A 22190-nucleotide genomic window follows, 5' to 3' on the forward strand; every position below is an offset into this window, starting at 1 on the left:
ATCTTCTCTACAGGGATGTTATAACTGATCAAAACGGTGGCGTTGAGTTAAACAGTGTTAAATAATAGAAGCTCTTAATCCCTGATTGAATAAGCTGCTCCTATGCTTGATAACTCTTTTTTTTGGTAAGGGAGGCCAGGGAGAAGGGGCATTAAGGAGGGGGAGCAGGGTAATCTAGTGCTATTTAAAAGGGTAAATAACCATTCCCTATTTACCTGTTCTACTCCATTTATGATTTTATAAACCTCTAACATAACCCCTCTCATTCGTCTCTTCTCCACGTTAAAAAGCCCTAAGCTGTTTAGCCTTTTTTCATAAAGAAGTCGTTCCATCCCCTTTACCAATTTTGCTACCTTTCTCTCTACCTTTTCTATCTTATTGAGATGGGGTAACCAGAACTGCACACAGTACTTAAGACTTGGCGTCGTCATAAATCTATACAGCAATATGATTCTCCATTCCTTTCCAAATAATTCCTAGCATTCTGTTTGCTTTTTCGACTGCCACTGCACACTGAGCTAAGGATTTCAGTGTATTGTCTACGATGACACCAAGTTCCTTTTCCTGGATGGTGTCTCCTAATGCAAAACTCAGCATTGTGTACCTGTAGTTGGGATTTTTTCCCCCCTATGTGTATCGCTTTGCACTTGCCTACACTAAATTTCATCTGCCATTTAGCTGCCCGGTTCCCCAGTTTCACAAAGTCCTTCTATGGTTCCTCACAGTCTACCTGTATTTTTACTATTTTGAATATCTTTTTTTTTTTGTCATCTGCAAATTTGATCGTTTCACTTGTCACTCCCTTTTCTAGATTATTAATGAGTAAGTTAAGCAATGCTGGTCCCAGAATGTGAATCAAGAATCAGTAAGATCTCTGGGGTACTCCACTATTACCTTTTCTCAATTGGGAAAACTATTTAGTCCTACCTTTTGTTGCCTATCTTCTAGCCAATTATGGTACTAATCTAAGGTAAGTCAGTGAATCTTATCCTGTGACTTTTTATTTTTCTGAAGATTCTGTTATGTGGCACTTATAAAATGCCTTCTGAAGAGCCACATAGACTATATTGCTTGACCCATCTTTACCCCCAGGCTTATTTACACTTTCAAAGAATTCTAAGAGGTTAGTGTTATGTGTGATGGAGACCTTGATCTTGGGAAAGCGCAGAGGCTTTCGCAATCTGTTATGCGCAGGCAGGCTTTGGCTATATGTAGCAAGAGATGCCATGAGCAGCTGCTGCACAAGAATAGGAGATGTGTGCCCTTGAACCTTGGTGAATCCAGAGAGGAGCTCCAGGGAAACACCGAGGCTGGTGAGACAGATCCATGTCTGGGTCGAGATGAAGCCCAGACCCCTGCCGACCTGCATACCTCAGTGAGACCATCCACCCTTGGTTGGTCTCTGAGTGGTCCTCCGACTACTCCAAGCCCTTTCGGACCTGCCGCTGGGAACAGCAATGGCAGCAGGCCGGACAGGAGATGAGGGCAGACGAAGGCTCTGGAACGTGAAGACTCAGACAGGACACTTGGGACGTGAAGACTCAGACAAGAAGCTTGGGATGTGAAGACTTAGACGAGAGGCTTGAGCACGAAGACTCAGGATCAAGGTTCAGGAACAAAGTCAAGTACTGGGTTGAGGCTGCAACGCAGCGCGCCCTACACAGCCCACAGCCTGGTTGCAGACCACGCTTAAGTGTGAAGCAGACTCCAGACGAATACGTGGTAGTTGAAGCCGGAACATGGCGAAGATTCAGTAGAAGCCTGTACCAAGGCGCCCTACACAGCTGCCCATGGCTGGTCGCGGACCACGCTGGAATGGCACAGGTTCAATCAGAGTCTTAGGCATGGACGGAGCAGCCACCAGAACATCCGAGGGCTGAGACTATTTACAGGGTAAGGGACCAAGACGAGACTTGGCTTCGAGCATAGGGTAGGGGGCCAAGATGAGACTTGGCTTTAGGCATGAAACATGGGACCAAGAAGAGACTTGGCTTTAAGTGAAGATGACCCTCTGGAGGCTAGTGCTGCAAAACGAGAAGGCAGGCCCATGCCATGAGGTGACGAGACAAGACATGACACGCCAGAGAAAGTAGCAATGAGGAACCAAGGGGCCAGGAAGCAGAAGCGGAGACAAGGCATCAGGAAGGAACATCAGAAAGACCACGAAACATCAGGAAGACAAGGGATAATCCAGAAGAGACCAGGAACATGAAGAATGATGAGGGATCCCACGAAGAACAGGAAATACCAGCAGGAGCAAAGATGAGAAGTCCTGGAAAGGAACTAACTCCTTGTGAAGGCCCCTAAGGACTGGAAACTGGGCCCTTATATAGGGCTGAAGATCAGGAGACGCCCTGGGAGGAGTCCAGGCGGGGCCCATGACATTTCCAGCCATGGCCCTTTAAATCTATGAAGGAGGTGTGGCCCTTACCTTAGGAGGAAACAGGAAGAGGAAGTCAGAACCATGGAGAGCGGCCATGCTGCCGCTGCCGCTGGAGAAGCAGGGCTGGGCCGAGAAGCAGTCCCTGACGTCGGAGGCTGTTCTCTGCCGCAGGAGGCAGGCTGGGGAGTGGCTCCATGCCGCAAGGGCGCCCGAGGACCGCTGCATCTGGGCCGCAAGGCTGAAGAGGGCGTCGGCGGCACTCCCTGCCGCAAGAGGGTCCCGATAGGCGCGGCTCCATGCCGTGCTGAAGATTAAAGTCCACGGCTCCTGCTGCGAAGGTCTGCAGCTCCTGCGCTGCGGAGGTAAGGACAGTTAGTAAGGCATGACTTCCCTTTGCTAAATCCATGCTGCCTCTTCCCCATTAAGCCATGTTTATCCATATGACCAGTAGTTTTGTTCTTACTCATAGCTTCCAATATTTTACCAGGCTCACTGATCTGTAGTTATTCAGGTCACCCCTGGAGCCCTTTTTGAAAATTGGCATGATATTTGTTACCCTCCAGTCCTCAGGTATGGAGGTAGATGGAGCTGTAGCCAGGCAATTTGGTGCCTATGGCCAAGTGAAAAACTGCGCTCTCACCCATTGCACAGCACATGACACCACGATTTGGGAGACTTTGTTCAATGTTTGGCCAGTGCAAGGGTATTAGGTACCCTAGGAAAACTTTACAGCCTTGCACCCCCTACCCCATCACACCCTCCTCACACACAACTAAAAATTATGCATTTATAATACAGATTTTACATGAAAAAGAACATTCAGAGCACAGCCTTCTGAGGTAAAAATATCACTTACAATATGTATGTTATATTTACATGAACTGCTGAGGTGCCAACCAGAAAACCCTGCAAAAAAGCAAGAGAAACCTATATGGTATTAGGCTACTGTAATGCATCATGGGCATGGGCATGACCCCAGAGAGCCATGAGTAAAAATACTTTCTATATCAAAACAGCACTCAAACAGCAACAACCCTTCCTATGAAAGTTAATACAGCAACTATTACACCAGGCCTAAAATAGTAATACACCCCCTATTAGGAAAACAGAACAAGCCAAGCTGCTATAGATTCCTACATAGAAACTACACACTAAGGAGCACCTCAGTTAAATCACACATGCAAAACACAGATAGATCCTTAAATGCAGAATAAAAAGACCATACAGTATAAAAAGAAATGTACAGACAAAAACTGAACTGGAAACTGCAACAAGCCAAATTCTGTAGGCACTGCAACAATGTAAAAAACAGAAACATTACCATTCCTCATAAAACAAAATTAGTAAAACCATACCAATAAAAATAATCCAAAACAATTAATTAATAATAACATTCAATAATTAAAAACTCATATAAAAATCTTCCAAAAATCAATAAAATAAGGATTTTAAAAAATTCCCCATTATCCATACCTTGGAACATTTGATTTCCAGATGCCCTGAATTGGCAGGCAGAGAGTAATTGGGGTAGTCATGCACACACATGCTCCCTCTCATACACACACATGCTTTCTCTCACATCCCCACATACATACACACATGCTTTCTCTCTCCTACACACAAGCACACATGCTCTCTCACGCTCTCAGATATATATACTCACTTGCCCACACACATGCTGTCTCTCACTTTCCCACGCACAGGCACACATGCATTCTCTCACTCACTTCCCTTGACTTAGTAGGCAGCAGCAGTCTCCTTCTTCAGCCCCCATGGCCAAGGGAATGACTTCCAGCCAAGAGGCATTGGACTACTTTCGGCAGGGTGTGTTCCTCCTCCTCCTCCGAAGTAGCATGGTCCCACCAAAATCAGCGGCATTGCCAGCAGGGCCGTGCTGCTTTTCCACTTACTGAGCTGCGCCGACCACATTGTCGATTTTGACAGGGCCGCGCTGCTTTTTCTTCTGCTGAGGACCCACAGGCTGCACAGCTCTTCTTGGTGCCTTTTGGTAGTGGCACCTATAGCTGGGGCCATATTGGCTATAAGCACACTATGCTCTGGAGGTAGATTTGAATGATAGATTATAGATTACAAGTAGTAGGTCTGCGATTTCATTTTTCAGTTCCTTTAGAACTCTGGGCTGAATATCATCAAGTCCTGGTGATTTGCAGCTATTTAGGAGTAGAAGAGTATGCTGGAATTGGAAAGGAGAGGGGGGGGGGTCAAAGGATGCTGGGTTTGAACTGGGGAAGGAAGAGCGAAAAAGAATGCTAGGTCTGGGGGAGAGAGGGAACAAAGTTACTAGGTTGGAATGGGCTGAGGCAGGCTGGGGAGGGGGAGAAAGTGCTGGGATTTGGTTGTGAAAGAGGGGGTTGGAACATGTTGGGGATGGGTTGGGAAAAGAAGGAACAGGGTCAGAAAGTGCTAGATTCATGCTGGAGAGGGAAGGGAACAGAGTGCTGGGGGAGGAGGAGATCAGTATTAGGGTCCGTACAGGGAGAGGTGGAAGAGTGTCCTGAGGTGGGCCTGAGAAGAAAGCATGCCGAGAGCATTTCCAATTCAATATATCCTCTGCTGAATTTCAACAGGTGTCAGCTAGTTTTTTCCTGTTATGTCTATGAGAAATAAAGCATATTAAATCAAGCCCTAAGCATTCAGATTAAACAAGACACAGTCCATATTCAACCACTGTGCAGCCTGGCAAGTTAGCTGGATAAACTATTTTGAGTATTTTTGTTTATCTGGATAACTTCTGGATAGGTGTACAGGCTGACCAGAATTAGCCAGATAAGTTATCTGGCTAACTCTGAATAATTTATTGGGCTAACTCAGCTCCTCCCAGTTACACCCCTGGAATGCCCCTGACTTATCTGGATACATTTTGGCCAGCTATAAAGTTATCTGCCCAGCTATTCATTTAAACAAATAGCGTCTGAGTTATTCAGCTAAATACGTCTGCATATGGACCTTTGGGTATACAAATGAATCATTTTCTGTTCCTTGCAGTGAAAGCTTCTGTTTTTCCTTGATCTGTAGTCCTTGTAATTGTGACATACTATTGAGAGTTATTTTGAAGACAGTGTCAATGACCACCTAATTTAAGAAAATTTAGATTCCAGTGATCATAACATTTATATTGCTTATAAAAATGTTTTTCTGTCGATAAGCAGGCTGAATTAGCCATTACATGTGGAGTGATGTCATCTGGCAGCACTGAATGTACTCAACTCTCTAAGCTAGTAGAGCCTTGAGCCTTGCTCTACTAAGCATGTGTGGGAGTTGCCTCGTGAGCCTCCTCAGACATTTTTTTGCCCGAGCAGAAGCACGGACATGTACTCAAGTTTCTCCTTTCAAATCTTTCTTAAAACGTATTAAATTCAATCTCATTTCTTCATAAATAGTTGCCTTGCTTCCTCTGTGGCACCCACAACAGCACTTTTCAGTGCTACCCAAAAATAAAAAATTCTCAGTGGCCTGCCTCCTCAACATGTCAGGGACGGTGAGTGGATTCAAAAACCGCATCTGTGGCAAGTTAATGTTCTTCACTGATGGCCATGAGTTTTGCTACTGATGTCTCGGGCAGGAGCATAATCGGAAAAATTGTTACGCCTGTGGACGGATGTCCCTGTGCTTCCAGCATTCCCAGGCAATTCGGATTGAGGAGCTGCATAAATCTCTTTGGAGTTGCAACAGGTCCGCTTCCTGCAGTGCAGTGTCATCTGCTTTGCCAGGGAAAGCTCAGGCCAAAGCCACAGGGTCTGAGGAATGTTAGCTGCTGTGCATCGAAGAAGAAGCGGTATCACTTGATGGAGCTGTTGGAGCCTGCGTGTCAGGAAAAAAAAAAAAGGACCATGCAGTGGTTGAACTTGAACTGAAGAAAAAACAAAACAGTTATTTCCTGACTTATAACTGCAGGAGGGAATAACCAAAGTATAGATTCCCTGACCCAGATGTAGCGAGGGAGCCACCCAGAACAGCTACCAGCACTTCTGGTGCTACGTTAACTCAGTCCACAGCAATTCTTGGGAGACACTGGGCTAGCAGTGGTGCTTCCTTGCAGGCTACTATTTAAGTACAGCTGTGTAACGGGATTTATTTATTTATTATTTATTACAATATTTATATTTTGCTGATAACAACAATGTAATGCTCAGTGGATTACAATTGAAACATAAATGGGAGTCTGGCTGGGCCTACTTGCTTCTAAACCCTCACTTCCCCAATTCCTCATGAGTTAGCATAGCTTCTCCAACAGGGCTCCAGACACGTATCACACAAGGCCAGGGGTTCAAAACAATGCAATTCCTTACACTGCATCGAAGAAGCAGAAACACTCAAAATGCAGTGCATTGGTATTGGTACAAGGTGTATCGATGCACCTGACCCGCAATGCATTGAAGCACTCCAGCTATGCTGCTTTGGGATGCCCAATGCATGGTGCATGAAATCCCGCGATGTGTAGTGCAGCAGTGCATGATGCACAAATACTTTTGATGCATGATGTACCATTACACTTGATGTACAATGCATTGGTGCATGCCACACTTCCTCAATGCTTCTTGAGGTTCCCATGCACACACCGAACACACAGTGCATCCGGTCCTCTGATGCATGACTCCAAAATGCACAGTGCAATCCTGGTGCAGTCAACATTTGCCTCAATGCAACAGCCTCACTCTGCGCTAACTTCCTCGATGCATCTTACTAAAGTTTCACTGATGCTGTCAAAGCTGCATTTTGCTAAAGCATCAAGACATTGCACTCCATCGAAGCTATTGACACATCAAGCTCAAGACATAGCTTAGCAACCAGCTGTATGCAGTCCATTCTAGAACTATGGCGGAAGGAGTTAGGTCACCTCTGCTCCCTCTAATAACAAGAGCTCTCACTCCATCCAGGTTACGTGCAGAAGATCTGCATTTCAAAACACCAGACCTTGAGTGTTCCATAGTTCCACTTACCTCCAACAAACCTCCTGTGTAGATGCAGGAACCTATCCTAGTCTCCAAAGAGGATGTTCTACTATGCACACGAGATAAGCAAACACATCAGTCACTTGACCAGATTGCTGCTGTGGTGCAGTGTCCTTAGCTCTCTTACCAAGGAGATGGAAGGAACTTTCCAGCCTCTCCTTTCCACCAATACTGCAGTGATTCCTCAGACCAGAATCCCAGTCTCTCCTATTGGCCTGAACACATCATCAGAACCTGCAATTCAGGGTTCCTTATTATTTCACTCTCTAGCAGTGGAATCCAGTTGGTCAGAGGCGATTGACCAGGGTGCATCCCCTCAGGGCCAACCAGAAGAACTTCCTGGATAAGTAAGCCCATGCTAGTAGGTTCAGATATTCTACAAGCATGCCTTCTGACCCACATTCATATCCTCCCAACCACACCTCTCCCCCAGAGGACCTCACATACTCTTAAGTTTGTGGAAAAGATGGGAATGACACTTGGCGTCCAAACCTGTAGAGACAAAGACCCCCGCTCAGAATTGCTCAGTCTTCTTCAAAATCTTGACCTTCTGTCAGAACCAGTGGATCTTGCAGTTCACAGTATATTACAAATGAGGATGTGGGAAATACTTATTTCCAGCATCCTTATGGCTAGGAAGCTTGACCTGGGATGCCAAATCCCGGGGGCTTCTGGGATTTAGCATCATTCAGCTGCCACACCAGTCAATAATAGTTGAACCTGCCATGAAAATAGTGAAAAAGAAAAATATTCACTCAAACACACCTCTAGGAAAGGAACATAGACTACTTGACAACTTTGGCAAGAAAGGCTTTCAAAGCTCCATGCTTACCGCTCACATCACTATCCACTAAGTCCTTACGATGCAGTAGTCTTTTCAGCTGCATCCAGAAATTAAAGCCTTTTCTACAACCTTCAAAAGGTGGTAGTTATTATCCCCAACCATTTTTGGATGCAGAAGAAGGCATCCACTACCTTCTTTGGTCTCTATATGAATCTTTTGACTCTATTTCATGTACCTCCTCCACCTCAATCTGGGCTCGACATATAGCATGGAGTTAGCTGGGTAAATTGCCGCTGACTTGTCCTAAAATTAGACGGATTTTTTTTTTTTTTTTGTAATTTGAAGTTTTTATTTGTAGACCAAAGTAACATCAACAAAAACCAGTATTGCATGGCATGAAAATTAGAACTCTAGTCAGCTGTCATCATCCATGATACAACAGTCACAAAAAAGCCTAAACATATACTCCCCTAGTTGTCAACCAAAACCCCACAACCCCCTCCGTCCAGTTCCCCTCCCAGACCTGGTACATTTAATGTATATGTAAGTAGAAGAAAAAATGTTATATACAGAAAAATAACTAAATATCTAATACAGAGTGTCTCCATCTCTCTTTAGAACATCACACCCGCATAAATTGCCTCATAGACTTATGTTTAAATGCAGTTATCCTGCTCAGGTGATATATCTCATCAATACAAGCTTTGGTTTCAGCTAGCAGGGACACCAGCAACTGGCATTCTCACACCTAGCAACTGTACACATAAATCATACAACAGGCTAACATATTTTGGCCAGGTGAAATAGCTAAGTTAAGTAATGCATGCTGGGGGTGCAGTAAGATAGGAAATTGAAGAATATCTTCAAGCCAACGTGAAACTTCTCCCTAGTAGGCTGCAATAAAGGGACATTGCCACCATAAATGAATAAAGGAACCTGTCCCCTTACATCCCCTCCAGCAGGAATCAGGCCATGAAGGGTTTATTTTATGTAATCGAGCAGGGGTTAAATACCATTGATATAAAGTTTTATATCCATTTTCGATTAGATTTACAGAGATGAGGCCTCTACTTGTGATTTGAAATATGCTCATCCATTGCCCTTCAGATAGCTCCATCCCCAAGTCGCCCTCCCAGGCTTTCACAAAAGCAGGTTTAGTTAGAAAGTCATGATTTTAAAAGGCCTATAGTTTGGATATGATCCCAGGGACCCTATCTGCATGCTTACTTAGAGATTCAAAGTAGGATATGCCTTGTCCCAAATGAGCAGCCACTTTATTCCTAGTCACAAAATTGAGGAGTTGTAGGTAAGAATAATTGCTGATCCCAGTAGATCATAACGGGCTTGTAACTCAGGAAAACTACAGCAGCCCTGTATACTCCAAACATGTTCCCACTTTAATATATCACGTGATTGACATTCTCGGAAACCTACATTTTCCAAACCCGGCATGAAATGACAATTGTGAAAAAGAGAAATGCTGTAATGATAATCTCTTGATCCCACAAAGAGATTACGCCATTTACGCCATAATGCTAGAGACAAGGAGACAGAGGGTGGTAGTTCACGGGGTAATTCCCCTGCCATTTTGTGGTTGCCATATTAGGTAAATTAAAGGAATAGAGGATAGGAAAGCTTGTGCAAACTGCCCAAGGTTTTGGATGTAAGGACCTGTGCCATTCCACCACTGACCTGAGGTTGGATGCTGCATAATACCACCTTAATCCTCCCCTAGCTTTGGGTAAATATAGGATTTTCCTAGCTACCCTGGTTGCTTGTCCGACCAAATGAATCTCAACAATCTAGTTTGCCACTTTTCCAGTAAAGGGACGGGAATTTCTATAGGCAGAGTCTGGAAGAGGTATAGGAGCCTAGGCAGCACATTAATTTTGATCGCTGCTCTGCGCTCTAACCAGGAGATATGGTAGTGGGCCCATTCCTCCATTTCTTTAAAGATACCAGTTAACAAAAGAGGAAAGTTCAGTGAGAAGAGATCATCTTTCTTACCCAGGAAAACCCACAGATATTTAATTTTAATGGCCGCCCACCTAAAGGGGAATTTCCCTCGAAGAGCCCTCTCCTCCTTATAAGTCACAGTAAGATTCAAAAGCTCAGATTTGTCCCATTTAATCCGGAAACCCGAAACAGAGCTAAAATGCTCCAATTCTTCCACTGTAGCTGGGAGTGGCTCCTCAGGGTTCGTCAGAGTAAAGAGGACATCATCTGCAAAAAATGACAACTTGGAGGAAAAGACCTCAATGGACATGCCATGTATAGCTTGATTTTGCCACATTTTTATGGCAAAAGGTTCCAAGAAAATAGCAAGTAGTAGGGGTGACAAGGGACAACTTTGTCTCGTGCCTCTGCCTACCTTAAACAGGTCAGAGTAGCTCCCATTTACTTTAACGCAAGCTTTGGGAACAGTGTATAGCAATTTAATCCATTGGATAAAGAATTCCCCAAATTGCATTTTATCTAATATTTGAAATAAAAAGGGCTAATATACTAGATCAAATGCTTTTTCTGCATCAACTGAAAGAAATAAGGACGGTATGCTCTGCCTTTTGACTCACCTCATAACATCTACTATTTTCCAGACGCTATCAGCCGCCATATGCCCTGGTATAAAACCTGCCTGATCAGGGTGGATTATTTGGGCAATAAAATTGTTTAGGCGGTTTGCCAAGATCTTCGCCAATATCTTTAAGTCAACAGTGAATAAAGATATCGGACAGTACGATCCACATACTGTAGGATCACGCCCTGGTTTATCCAGTATTGAAATGCCAGCTATATTTGAGTTCGGTAACAAAACAGCCTCTGTCCACAAGCAGTTATACATTTTAGTCAAGGTAGGGGTTACCACATCTACCAGTCTCTGGTAAAAAAAAGTTAGACACATTTAAGAAAGCTTGAGGAGTGGTCCAAAACTTGGCAGCTGAGATTCAATGCCAAAAAGTGCAGAGTCATGCATGTGGGGTGCGGCAACCCAATGGAACTGTCTGTGTTTGGGGGGGGGGGAGGGCTAATGTGTACGGAGCAAGAGATGGACCTTGAGGTCTTGGTGTCAAGCAATCTGAAGATCGGAAAACAGAGTGACAAGGCAATAGCTAAAGCCAGACGAATGTTGGGCTGCATAGAAAGAGGAATATCTAGCAGGAAAAAAGAGGTGATAATTCCCTTGTACAAGTCCTTGGTGAGGCCCAGCCTGGAGTACTGTGTTTAGTTCTGGAGACTGTATCTCAAGGGAGTCAGAGATAGGATGGAGGCGGTTCAGAGAAAGGCGACCAGAATGGTGGGAGTTCTCCAACATATGACCTACGAAGATAGGCTGAAGGCCCTAAATATGTATACCCTGGAAGAGAGGAGACACAGAGGGGACATGATACAGACCTTCAGATACATGAAAGGATATTGTTAGGATCCTGCCTGTGGCCGGACCCGCAGGCAGTCCCTTACCTCTAGTCAGGCCTTGTTGACGCGTTCCTCGCGCGGTCCAGAAGTCGCTGCTACCACAGCCTCTCCTTGGCGCAGCCCAGAGGCTGCTGCCGATGCTTCATCCTTGCGGCTGGCAGAGCCGCCGCCGCTGAGTCTCCCGCAGCAGGGAGCCGCTGCTGGCCTGCTTTCCTCATGCGACAAGAAGCCGCCGATGTCAGGCCCTTGTTTCGTGGCCTAGTTCCACTCCTGCCTGCTCCTCTTCGCGGCATGGATGCCGCCGATGCTATCCGTGGTACTGCCCCTCTCTTCTGCTTTTAAAGGGTCACCGGCAGGAAAAGCCCCATGGCCCTCACCAGTGATGTCATCAGTCTTCGCCTGCTTCAGCCTTATAAAAGGGCCCTGCTTCAGTTCTTCAGGGCTTGGATCCGGTCTTCATAGTGTCTGTGGTCTTCTTCCTGATTCAGGTACTCCGTGGTCTTCCTGTGCCTTGATGGATCTTCGTTCCATATTCTTCGTGTTCCTGAACTTTGCCATCCTGATTTTCTTGGTCTTGTCCCTCATCGTAGCTCCCTCGTCGCCTGTCTCGTGTTCCTGTTGTTCCAGATGTCCATTTCTCCTAATGTGCCATGTCCGATGTTCCTGCCCTGACTCCATCTGTCTCATCTTCAGCTCTTCATCCAGTTTCCATGTCTCTCGTCTGTCCACCTCTCCTGGCGTGCCACCATCGTGGTCCGTGACCAGCCCATGGGGGGGGGGGGGGGGGGGGGGCTGTGAAGGGCGCCTTGTGTTACAAGGCCGCCTTCTCGTTTGCAGCGCAAGCCTCCAGAAGACTCCTGTTTTTAATGCCTTGCTTCTAAGAATCTTGAGTCTTGAATCCTGAGTCTTGAATCCTGTCCCGGTCTTTGGAGTTCCTTGTGCCTGCTTCCGTCCATGCCTAAGACTCTGCCAGAACCTGCTCCGCTTCAGCGTGGTCAGCAAACAGCCACAGGCGGCTGTGTAGGGCATGCCCTGGTGCAGGCCTCTACGGAATCTTCGTCATGTCCTGGCTTCAAGTTCCACTGCCTCGTCTGGAGTCTGCTTCACGTTCAGCATGGTCCGCGACCAGCCATGGGCGGCTGTGTAGGGCGCTCTGCAATGCAGTTTTCACCCAGTACTTTCGCCTGACTCCTGAATCCTTGCCTGAAACTTCCAAGCAACCTGAATCCTTGCCTGAAACATCCGAGCAACCTGAACCCTTGTCTGAGTCCTCTGAGTCTTCTGAGTATCCAAGTCTACGTTTGAATCCTCCAAGTTTCCTGAATCTTCTTCTGAGTCGTCTTGTTCCTGCCCTCAGCCTCTGTCTGGCCTCACGTCGTTCCCAAGCGGCGGGTCCGGAAGGGCTACTGAGTGGCAGGAAGGCTACTCTCGAGATCAGCATTGCGTTGCTGGGTCTCAATGGTGCATGTAGGTCCAGTGGAAGGCTGAGCCTGCCTTGTTCCTGTTCTGGATATTCCTCGCCTTGTCTTCAGTCCAGCCTTGCTCCTGCTCCATCTATGCTCGCACCTGCTCACCTCTCGCGGTGTGTCTTTGGGCTCCTCCCTGAGCTGCGCAGTGATTTAAGGGCTAACATCCTCCCTTGAGATGGGGCTGCGCCTCCATGCTCCTAACAGAGTCTGAAGGCCACGCTCCTAACAGATATAAATGTTGCACAACTAAAAACAAACAATTTCTGCTTGAAATATATAAGAAGAATGAGGGGTTACGATATGAAATTTCAGGGAGGAAAGCTCAAATTGAATGTCAGGAAATATTTCTTCATGGATCGGGTGGTGGAAGCGTGGAATGCCCTTCCGGAAGACTTGGTGAAGAAGAAGACAGTGAAGGACTTCAAAAGGGCATGGAATAGACTCTGTGGATCCCAAAGGAGCTAAATCTAAAAGTCTTGGGGGTTAATAGTAACAATTGGGAGCTAAATCTAAGAGTGAAGGGGGTTAGCAGTAACACTTACATGACAATGGGTGAGAATAATCAGTCTGGGAAAACATAAAACATTGCATAACATACAAATAAGGGGCAGTCTTGGTAATCACACAAGCATGGTGGAGACTTGCTGATGCTAGGCTTACCAATGAAGTAATTTTATTGAGAAATTCCTAGCAATACTATCTGCTTCAACAGAGTAGGGGGACTAGAAATGAAACCCTAATGACAAAGAGAGAGCCAAAAGGTCTGTGAATCAAATTCAAAATTAAGATTGCTGGGCAGACTGGATGGGCCATTTGGTCTTTTTCTGCCGTTAATTCTATGTTTCTATAAACATATCCAGTTAAATTTAAGATAGCCAGATATATGCAATGGGTCAAATATGTTTATCTGGCTAACTAGCTGAGCCACTCAGTGGCTAAATGTTACCCCCAGATCTTCCTAGAAATGTGGCATCACATAAGCAAGGACCTCTGGCTCCTCAAGATCATGCAGGCTGGATACTGCTTGCATTTCTTCAGCTACCATCCCTTTGGCTCACCTGCTGCAGCTTCGCCTAGAAGTGCAATCTCTTCTTCAACAACAAGCAATAGAGCCAGGCCTTGATTCCCAACATGGGCAGGATTTCTACTCTCGATATTTGCTTGTCATCAAGAAATCAGGAGGATTGAGAGTCTACCCTCTATTTTGGGAACTTTTCCTGTATTTACTTTGAATTATATTTATTGCTTTTTTCTATTTCAAATGCTGTATTTTAATATACTATGATATAATTTCAATAAATAGAAAATGTGTAAAAAAAACCCAACCCAAATAGATTTAGGAATTATTTGGAAAAAAACTGAATATCATAATAATGCTGTTTGAATCCATGGTGCAACCTCACCTGAGTATTGTATACATGTCTGGTCTTCTAATCTTAAAAAAGATAAACCATAACTAGAAAAGGTAGAGAGAAGGGCAACAAAAACAATAAAGGGGTAGAATGGCTGACAGGTTTGGGTTCTTCAGCTTGGAGAAGAGATGACTGTTTATAAAATCATGAGTAGTGTACAACAAGTAAATAGGGACTAGCTATTTACTATTTCAATAATATTAGGACTGGGGATATGACATGAAACTACATAAGAACAAAAGTTTTGCCATACTGGGTCAGACCAAGAGACCATCAAGCTCAGTATCCTGTTTCCAACCATGGCCAATCCAGGTCCCAAGAATCTGGCAGGATCTTAAAAGGTTGATAGATTCCAGGGGTAAGCAATAGATTTCCCCTGTCCACTTTACAAAAAAAATAGCTTATAGACTTTTCTTCCAGGAACTTGTCTTTTTTAAACCCAGCCACACTAAAAGCTTTCAACACATCCTCCTGCAACGAATTCCAGAGTTTAATTATGCATTGAGTAAACATTTTTTTTCTTCTATTTGTTTTAAATGTATCACCTAGTAACATCATTGAATGTCCCCTATTCTTTGCACTTTTTGAAAGAGTAAACAACAGATTCATGTTTACTCATTCCACTCCACTCACTATTTTATAGACCTCTTATCATATCTCCCCTCAGCTGTCTCTTCTCCAAATTAAACAGACATAACCTCTAGTCTTTCCTTATAGGGGACTCATTCCATCCCCTTTATCAGTTTGGTCATGCTTCTATGTACCTTTTCTAATTCTGCTATATCTTTTTTGAGATGTGGTGTCAGAACTGCACACAATATTCAAGATGTAGTTGTACCATGGAGCGATACAGAGGCATTATGATATTTTCTATTTTATTCTCCATTCCTTTCCTAATAATTCCTAGCATTCTATTTGTTTTCTTGGCCACAGCCACACACTAAGCAGAAGATTTCAACATATTATCCACAATGATGCCTAGAACCTTTTCCTGGGTGGTGACTTCCAATGTTGAACCTTGCCTTGTGTAGCTATAATATGGATTGCTCTTTCCTACATGCATATTAAGATGTTTGTAATTCTCTCATGTTTGTAAACCGTTATGAAGGCTTTATAATGAAGCCGAATGACGGTATATAAAACCTGATAAATAAATAAATAAAATGCATTACTTTGCATTTGTTCACATTAGATGCCCAGTCTCACAGTCTTTCAAGGTCCCCTTGCAATTTCTCACAATTCTTTTGTGATTTAATAATTTTGAGTAATTTTGTATCATCAGCATATTTGATCACCTCACTCATTCCCATCTCTAGGTCATTGAAGAATATGTTAAAAAGCAGGAAACCTAGTACAGATCTCTGGGGCACTGCACTTTTCTCCATTGAGAAAATTGACTGTTTAGCCCTATTCTCTGTTTTCTATCTAAACTCCGCTGGTACAGATTGCCAACTCTGCAGCTACATCATAACATATTGCCATTCCTTAGCAGACCCATAGGAGGCAGTATACAATAGATTGCTCACTCCTCCTTTTCAAAGGAGCCGAAACGCCGCGCACATGTTATAAAATCCAGGGTCCGCGCACAAGGTTGTGTGGGTGCCAAGCCGAGCAGCCTGGAAGGAGTCCCGAGAGGATTTTTGGTCCCCCCTCCACCTTTCCCTCCCTTCCCCTATCTAACCCACCCCCCAGCCCTAACTAAATCCCCCCCCTACCTTATTTCGTGGAGTTACACCTGCCTCTGGCAGGCGTAACTCGCACGCGCTGCTGGCTCCCTGCCCCGGCACAGGCCTCTGTGCTGGAGCACTCGGCCCCGCCCCCGGCCCGCTGTCACGCCCCAGCCCCGCCCCCAGACCACCACCACACCCCCGGCCCGCCCCTTATTCGAAGCCCCGGAACATACGCATGTCCCGGGGCTTGTTCGCGCTGCCGAGCCTATGCAAGATAGGCTCGGCGCGCGCAGGGGGAGCTTGGGACAGGTTTTCGGGGGTTACGCGTGTACCCCTTTGAAAATCTGCCCTACAATGATGAATATATTGTTTCGCAGTGTCTTATTACTATTCTTGTAAAGTTTTAAAAAAATTCCATAATCCGGCACTGAGATATTTTAAGTGAATGGAAACACGACTAAAAAGGGCGGGAACACACTGGCAGCAGTATATCCAGAACTGTGTCATTTAATTCACTAGGTTTCAACTTAGATAATACCCTACTTGCAGTAAAAAACTAATTTTTTTATTTTTTTAAAAAGAACCACCTAATTATTGCGTCATCTTAGTACATATTAATGCATCAAAGAAAAAACAATCTTTAACTTACATTTTGCGCAACAGCGGGTATCTCCACCATAGCTTATTTCCATTGACTAAAAAGTGCCACGAATCGGAAGTTATTTAAATACAGTGTCAGGACTTATGATTGACTGCTAGGAGAAAAACAGCACGTGTCACCCGACTAATTAACTTACTAGAGAAACCGGCAGGGAGATAGGCTTGATAGACCATTGGTCTGACTCAGTATGGCATTTATGTTGAAAAAGGCAATGAGATGGAGTGTTTGGCTTTATACTGGGCCAAAGACACAATAGAGGGTTTTCTTTAACATTAAGACATAAATGGGAGATTTTATGTTCCTCGGGTAACTGATTTGAATTGTTTTTATTCCCTGTCACTACTAGGATCTTCACACAAACTGTGCCTGCCACGTGAAAGGGCGTTATCATGACTGCAGCTACACAGAGCAATTCAGGCCAGCTGGCATCTTCATTGGCAAGGGTGCCAGCCTTGGAGAATTTAACCTGGGATCCACCATTGTTCTGATCTTTGAAGGACCTCGGCACTTCAATTTCATTCTGGCTGGAGGCCGTAAGATTCGTGTAGGGGAAGCACTGGGGAGCCTGTGAGCATTCAGGATTCCTGCAAAGGAACTGGAAGATTAAGATCAGGATATGTTCTTTCCTCAAATTAGTGTTGTTGCCTAATGATGAGGCATCAGGTGAAAACAGAACACATCCTGGGCTTTGCATTCCATTGTCACTATGCAGTATCTTTCTTTGGCTGAGAAAATGGTGCAACTCTATTGAAAGAATTTCCCAGTACTGCTCCTGTTGGTCACAAGCTTTGTAAGCTGGCTGTTCACCCTCCTCCTAGAGTGTATGAGCACCACCTCAGTAACACTCCCACCCTGAGGAGCAGGAGTTTGAATAAGGAATTTAACTAAGGTCTTCTAACAGCTGTAACACTGCCAGTCCATTAAACAAGAGTCTAAGCTGGGAATTGAAGAAAGCTCTCCTAATATCTGCAGGACTTCCAGTCAGAAGAGGAGCTTAAATCAAGACTGGAACTCAGCAACAATGTAAATTCTAGACTACCTTATTTTATTAAAAAAAAGTTACAGCACAGAAATGTTTCAGGATGAAAGTAGTCAACTGACACAGGAGGATCACATAAACACTGAAAAAAGTTTACATATGAACTGGTTGTTTCCAGCCACAAATGAGAATGAAGGGATTCTGCCACTCAGGGAGGGAATCTAGCCTGTATTCTACAGTGTAACTGGAACTACTACGGAGAAGATGAGAAAGCATTCAGGGCTCTAGGGCTGAGAATGATACCTTCCCTAGATCTAAGTCTCTTTAAAATTAAATATTTCAGTTCTCTTAATATGACATTTTAAAATGATTTGAGACCAGCAAAGATAGATCTCTGAAATCATTTCTGTGGAGAAAAGTGTGCATGTATTTCTATGAATGTGTCCCTGGAGAAATGTGTTTTGGAGAATGTGAACTTATCTATGTAAGAGTGGAAGTTCACATGTATGAAAAAGCACATCTACCATATGTGCATATGCACATGGATTTATTGGAAAAGCCCCACTTCATTAGCCTGTCCTATGGGGTGTCACAGCACAGCCAACAAAAGCAGCTCCCACAGCTCCTCATCACTGGAAGAGAGTACTGTAAAATCTTAAAATCATTTTAGGGCTGGAAGAAGAAGCACAAGAGGGTCTCTAAATTAGCCTCTGTAACATTTTGAATCCCAGGAAACCATACTGGATGAGTAAGAAAGGGGGATATTACACAGTACTCACCCCTTCGCCAGCTACCCTATAAGGAGATGTTGGGAGCCAATAGGAGCACTTTGTTTTTAAATGCCTTTTATACTAGCTGTGTGTATTCATTTTGTTACTTTTTTGTACATTTTTCTGACTACATGACCTTTCCTGTCTTGGAAACATTCCAAAGAGATATCACTGTGCTAAAATTCCATATGGAAATTTTTGGTTAAAATAAAAACCTCTTGTATCAGTCACACATATTTGTATTTTATTTTGGGTATGAATACAGGCCTGAACTTCTTGGGCATGGCCTTGCTGAGAAGAATGTGATTGTGATTTCACACAAAATCTAATTAGCTCAAGCAGTATGTGTCATGTCTGAAATATCATAGCCAATTGGCTCCAGGATGCATGAGCTCAACTGTTTTTAAAGGGGCAAGGCAATTAAGGTGTTCGATTGGCTGACATCATCAAGCTTTATGCTTTTAGAACATCAGCTAGAATTTCTGCACCATAAATAAATAAAATAAATTGACTTTTAAAAAAGTTTATTGCAAACCAAAAATAAATAGTTATATAATAATTAAAAGAAATATCTTTACATGCAAAAAGTCAGAGGATTATGGCAATGGGATATAAAGCACCACAAAATAAATTATTTTTTTCTGAATTCAAGTTTATAGCAAAGAATTAAAAAAAAACAAACCCACACTATTGACCCTGAAGTGGATAGCTGCATTGCTTCTTGTGTGTGTTAGCAAGGTGCACTCTTAATGTAATGAAAGAGCATTTGTAATAGTATATTCAATTTTTATCATTAAGGTAACAAAGACACACAAGTGTTCTGTGGCCGAGAATGGCTTTAGAAGTAGTCCTTTGAAGCCAAGACTATCACAATATCAGCAATTGCCTGTCTTCTTGATGATAGCTCCCATCCATTTAGCTGTGCTCAGGAGGATGCCTAGGAGGAAGTGAGATTCAGTGGAAGGGCAGATCTTGTGATATGTGGTGAGTGGTTAGAAAGGCCTAGCAGGATCTTGAAGTTGGATCATCTTGAGGGCTCTACAAGGACAGATTTTTGTGCAAATGTTTGTCCTGCAGGAAGTTCTACTCTAGAAAGGACCAGTCTTAAAAGTAAGGAAAATCAAGTAAATCTCCAGTAAGGAGAGGTTGATGGGAAGAGGGGAAGAAAGATTAGCAGTAGTCCTTTTGGTAATCTCTTTGAAGATCTGTAAGAAAATGTAAAAACAAATGTGGGATTGGTGGAGAAGTTGCGCATGATCCTGCTGTGAGTTCTCTAGGACAAAAGAATTTGGATGGTGAGTTGGTGGTCTCTAATAACAGAATATCTTTGCCATGGAGGTCTGTAGGAAAGATAGATTTTGACCAAAGGAGGGTGAAGTCTCTAGGAAACAGATTATCTTGGCTGGGAAGAAAGTCATCTCAATGAAGGATAGATCTTGGTCTGAGGAATGATTCCATTGGCCAGATCATAACGCACTCCCCATCGCAAGGTGGATCTTTTCTTCTCAGTGGGCACCACATAGTTGTTGGGAATGTAGACATGAGGTGTCCTGCGGTGTGGTTGAGGAGCTTTGTACAGCATTTGCTCACGCATATCCCAGCGCAGGTCCTTCCTGTCCTTCTCTCCTGGGGCCTGGAAGGCATCCCAGCCTCTCTTGTACTGCTGATATTTAGCCACTGGGTCTGTTTTCTTCTGGTGGTTCCCAATAAGTCTAGGCCGGATAAAGGACTTGAGCCGGTCCCGTTCCTCTTGTTCCTGTCTGTGGTTCACAAAGTATGGTGGCACAAGGGTCATTTCCAATCTCTCTAAGTCAGACTCTCCTTTCCAAGGTTCTTGGCCCCAGCAAATCTCAGATTCCACCTCACTGACATTGGATTCATCAGAGATTTGGACTCGTCCATCCTCACTCCTTCGCAGGACCTTTCTTTTCATGGCTGGCCTTTGCCACCCATCTGCTGGCTCCTCATGGGGGCTGCTGCAAGCAGTACTAACACCAGAATTACTCTCCTCACCACAGCTGCTTGGCCTCTCCTTGGTTTTAGGTGTTGCTACTTGCTTGCTGCCGGTGATTGAAGGGTCTTCACTGTATGGGCTGGACAGAGGAAGGCCCCCTGTCCTAGCTGAGTTCACTGGACATCCTATCCACATGTTACCCTGAGAGAAAGCAGAAGTAGTAAGCGGGACTGGGTCAGTCGGTGCATAGATCTCTGTCCAGGCTTGATTTCTGATTCTGAAAGGCACACCTTGAAGAGATTCAGTCTGTGAAGGATTGTTCCATGCAGGGAGGGCACTCCATATATCGTTTCCAGGACTGCAGCCTTTACCCCTGGGCAAATCAGTTTGTGCATGGGTTGCAGAGCAGAAGGCAGCCCCAAAGGCTGATTTGGTTCCTGCAGGAGGTTCTTTACATGCCTCCCTCCCAGACATGGTGACTTTACCCCTGGGAGGCCTGGCCCTTGCACCTTCCCCAAAGAAGGAAGTGTTTGCCTGAATTGGTTCTGACCATTCATCATTCCTGCTTTCAGAACTCAAGTTTTGGTTCTCTTTAATGTCCGGATCACCTGCTGCCACCTGCTGCCTCATCAGTTGCTCCAGGTCTTGTTTGAATTCCATGAGCCGCTCCTGGGGGACATGACTGAAACCTAGCAGAGCAAGCTCCTGCCTCAGCTCTTCCTCTGTCACCTCGGTGGCCAGCTGTATTCTGTTGCCGTTTCTCTTTCTTTCCAGCTCCTGCTGTTGTCTATAGGGGGCATCCATGTTGTACATTCTTCTCTCTGGCTCCCACTTCAGGGTGAGATTCATGCCGCTATCGTCTTCAGGGGGCAGGTGGCAAGTCCGGACTTGGAGGCCGGCTGCCCTTTCGCCTGAAAAAAAAAGTCAAATGCGTCTTCTACTGCAGTCTCTCTCTTCACCAGGAATGCAATGTCTCTGGCTCTCATACAGTCAGAAAGATGCTGATCTAGTGTTTAATCTCTTTGCAGCAGGTCATGTGCAGCAGTCTCTGGTGTGCTCTCCCTAATCCCGAACAGGCCTCTCAGCTTTATCCTAAACAGCGGTATCTGTCTCTGTCAGCCCTGAAGGTACCGTTCTCTGCGACGGATGATTTGCTGTCATCCCTTACCTCTCCCTGATTCTGGACAAGCCTTTCTCGCTTGACCGCTAGCAGTGGTGTTAAAGTCGCTCAAGGTCAGACTTGTGCGTCCCTCGGTCTCTGCAGTAGTTATTGAGTCTGTGGTGTTATCGCTCGGATCCAGGACGGATGCATCGCTAAAGCATACACACACGACTTCCGATCCCAGACAATTGTTTTCTTCTCTCCCACAGACTGAATAGTTGTTTCTGTTCCCTTCTCTGGTGGGTTATCTGTTATTTATATTATTATAAGCTTCTCTTCTTATTCTTAGAGAAGGTAGGACTCGGACGTTAACTCTCGCACCCTTTCTCTATGGTTAACAGAATTAACTCCTTTCCTTCCTGGTTCTCCCGGATTCCACACCCTCTAACCGATTGGAATTTTTTTTTTTTTTCTGTTTTTCTTTGTTACCTCTCTCTCCTTCTCCTTTCAGTTCCCGGGCCTCAGCGGCGGGAGGAGTCTTTGCCTAACGGCTCCCGACATCCTCCGCAGCACTGAAGCTCCTGACACGCCCCCTTGCATAGAAGCCATGGGCCCGGGC

The 22190-nt window shown here is 44.7% G+C and overlaps 2 protein-coding genes across 4 annotated transcripts in view; one reads left to right on the forward strand and one right to left on the reverse strand.

Moving 5' to 3' along the window:
- Positions 1-18747, forward strand: part of LOC115094115 (phosphatidylserine decarboxylase proenzyme, mitochondrial-like) — a 37818-nt gene extending 19071 nt beyond the window's left edge. For all 3 annotated transcript variants that reach the window (XM_029606835.1, XM_029606836.1, XM_029606834.1), the window contains exon 8: positions 17113-18747. In XM_029606835.1, coding sequence (XP_029462695.1) covers positions 17113-17337 — 225 coding nt within the window. In that variant the 3' untranslated portion in view covers positions 17338-18747. The remainder of the gene's footprint in view (positions 1-17112) is intronic.
- A 275-nt stretch (positions 18748-19022) lies between these two features.
- HYLS1 (HYLS1 centriolar and ciliogenesis associated) lies at positions 19023-22182 on the reverse strand. Its single transcript, XM_029606833.1, has 2 exons — positions 22061-22182; positions 19023-21380 (listed from the first exon to the last, which is right to left on the reverse strand). The coding sequence occupies exon 2, from the start codon at positions 21316-21318 to the stop codon at positions 19930-19932; it is 1389 nt and encodes a 462-aa protein (XP_029462693.1). The 5' UTR covers positions 21319-21380; positions 22061-22182; the 3' UTR covers positions 19023-19929.
- Between the last annotated feature and the right edge of the window lie 8 nt (positions 22183-22190).

This window comes from Rhinatrema bivittatum, chromosome 6 (genome assembly GCF_901001135.1).
Source record: "Rhinatrema bivittatum chromosome 6, aRhiBiv1.1, whole genome shotgun sequence".
Taxonomy (NCBI): Eukaryota; Metazoa; Chordata; class Amphibia; order Gymnophiona; family Rhinatrematidae; genus Rhinatrema; species Rhinatrema bivittatum.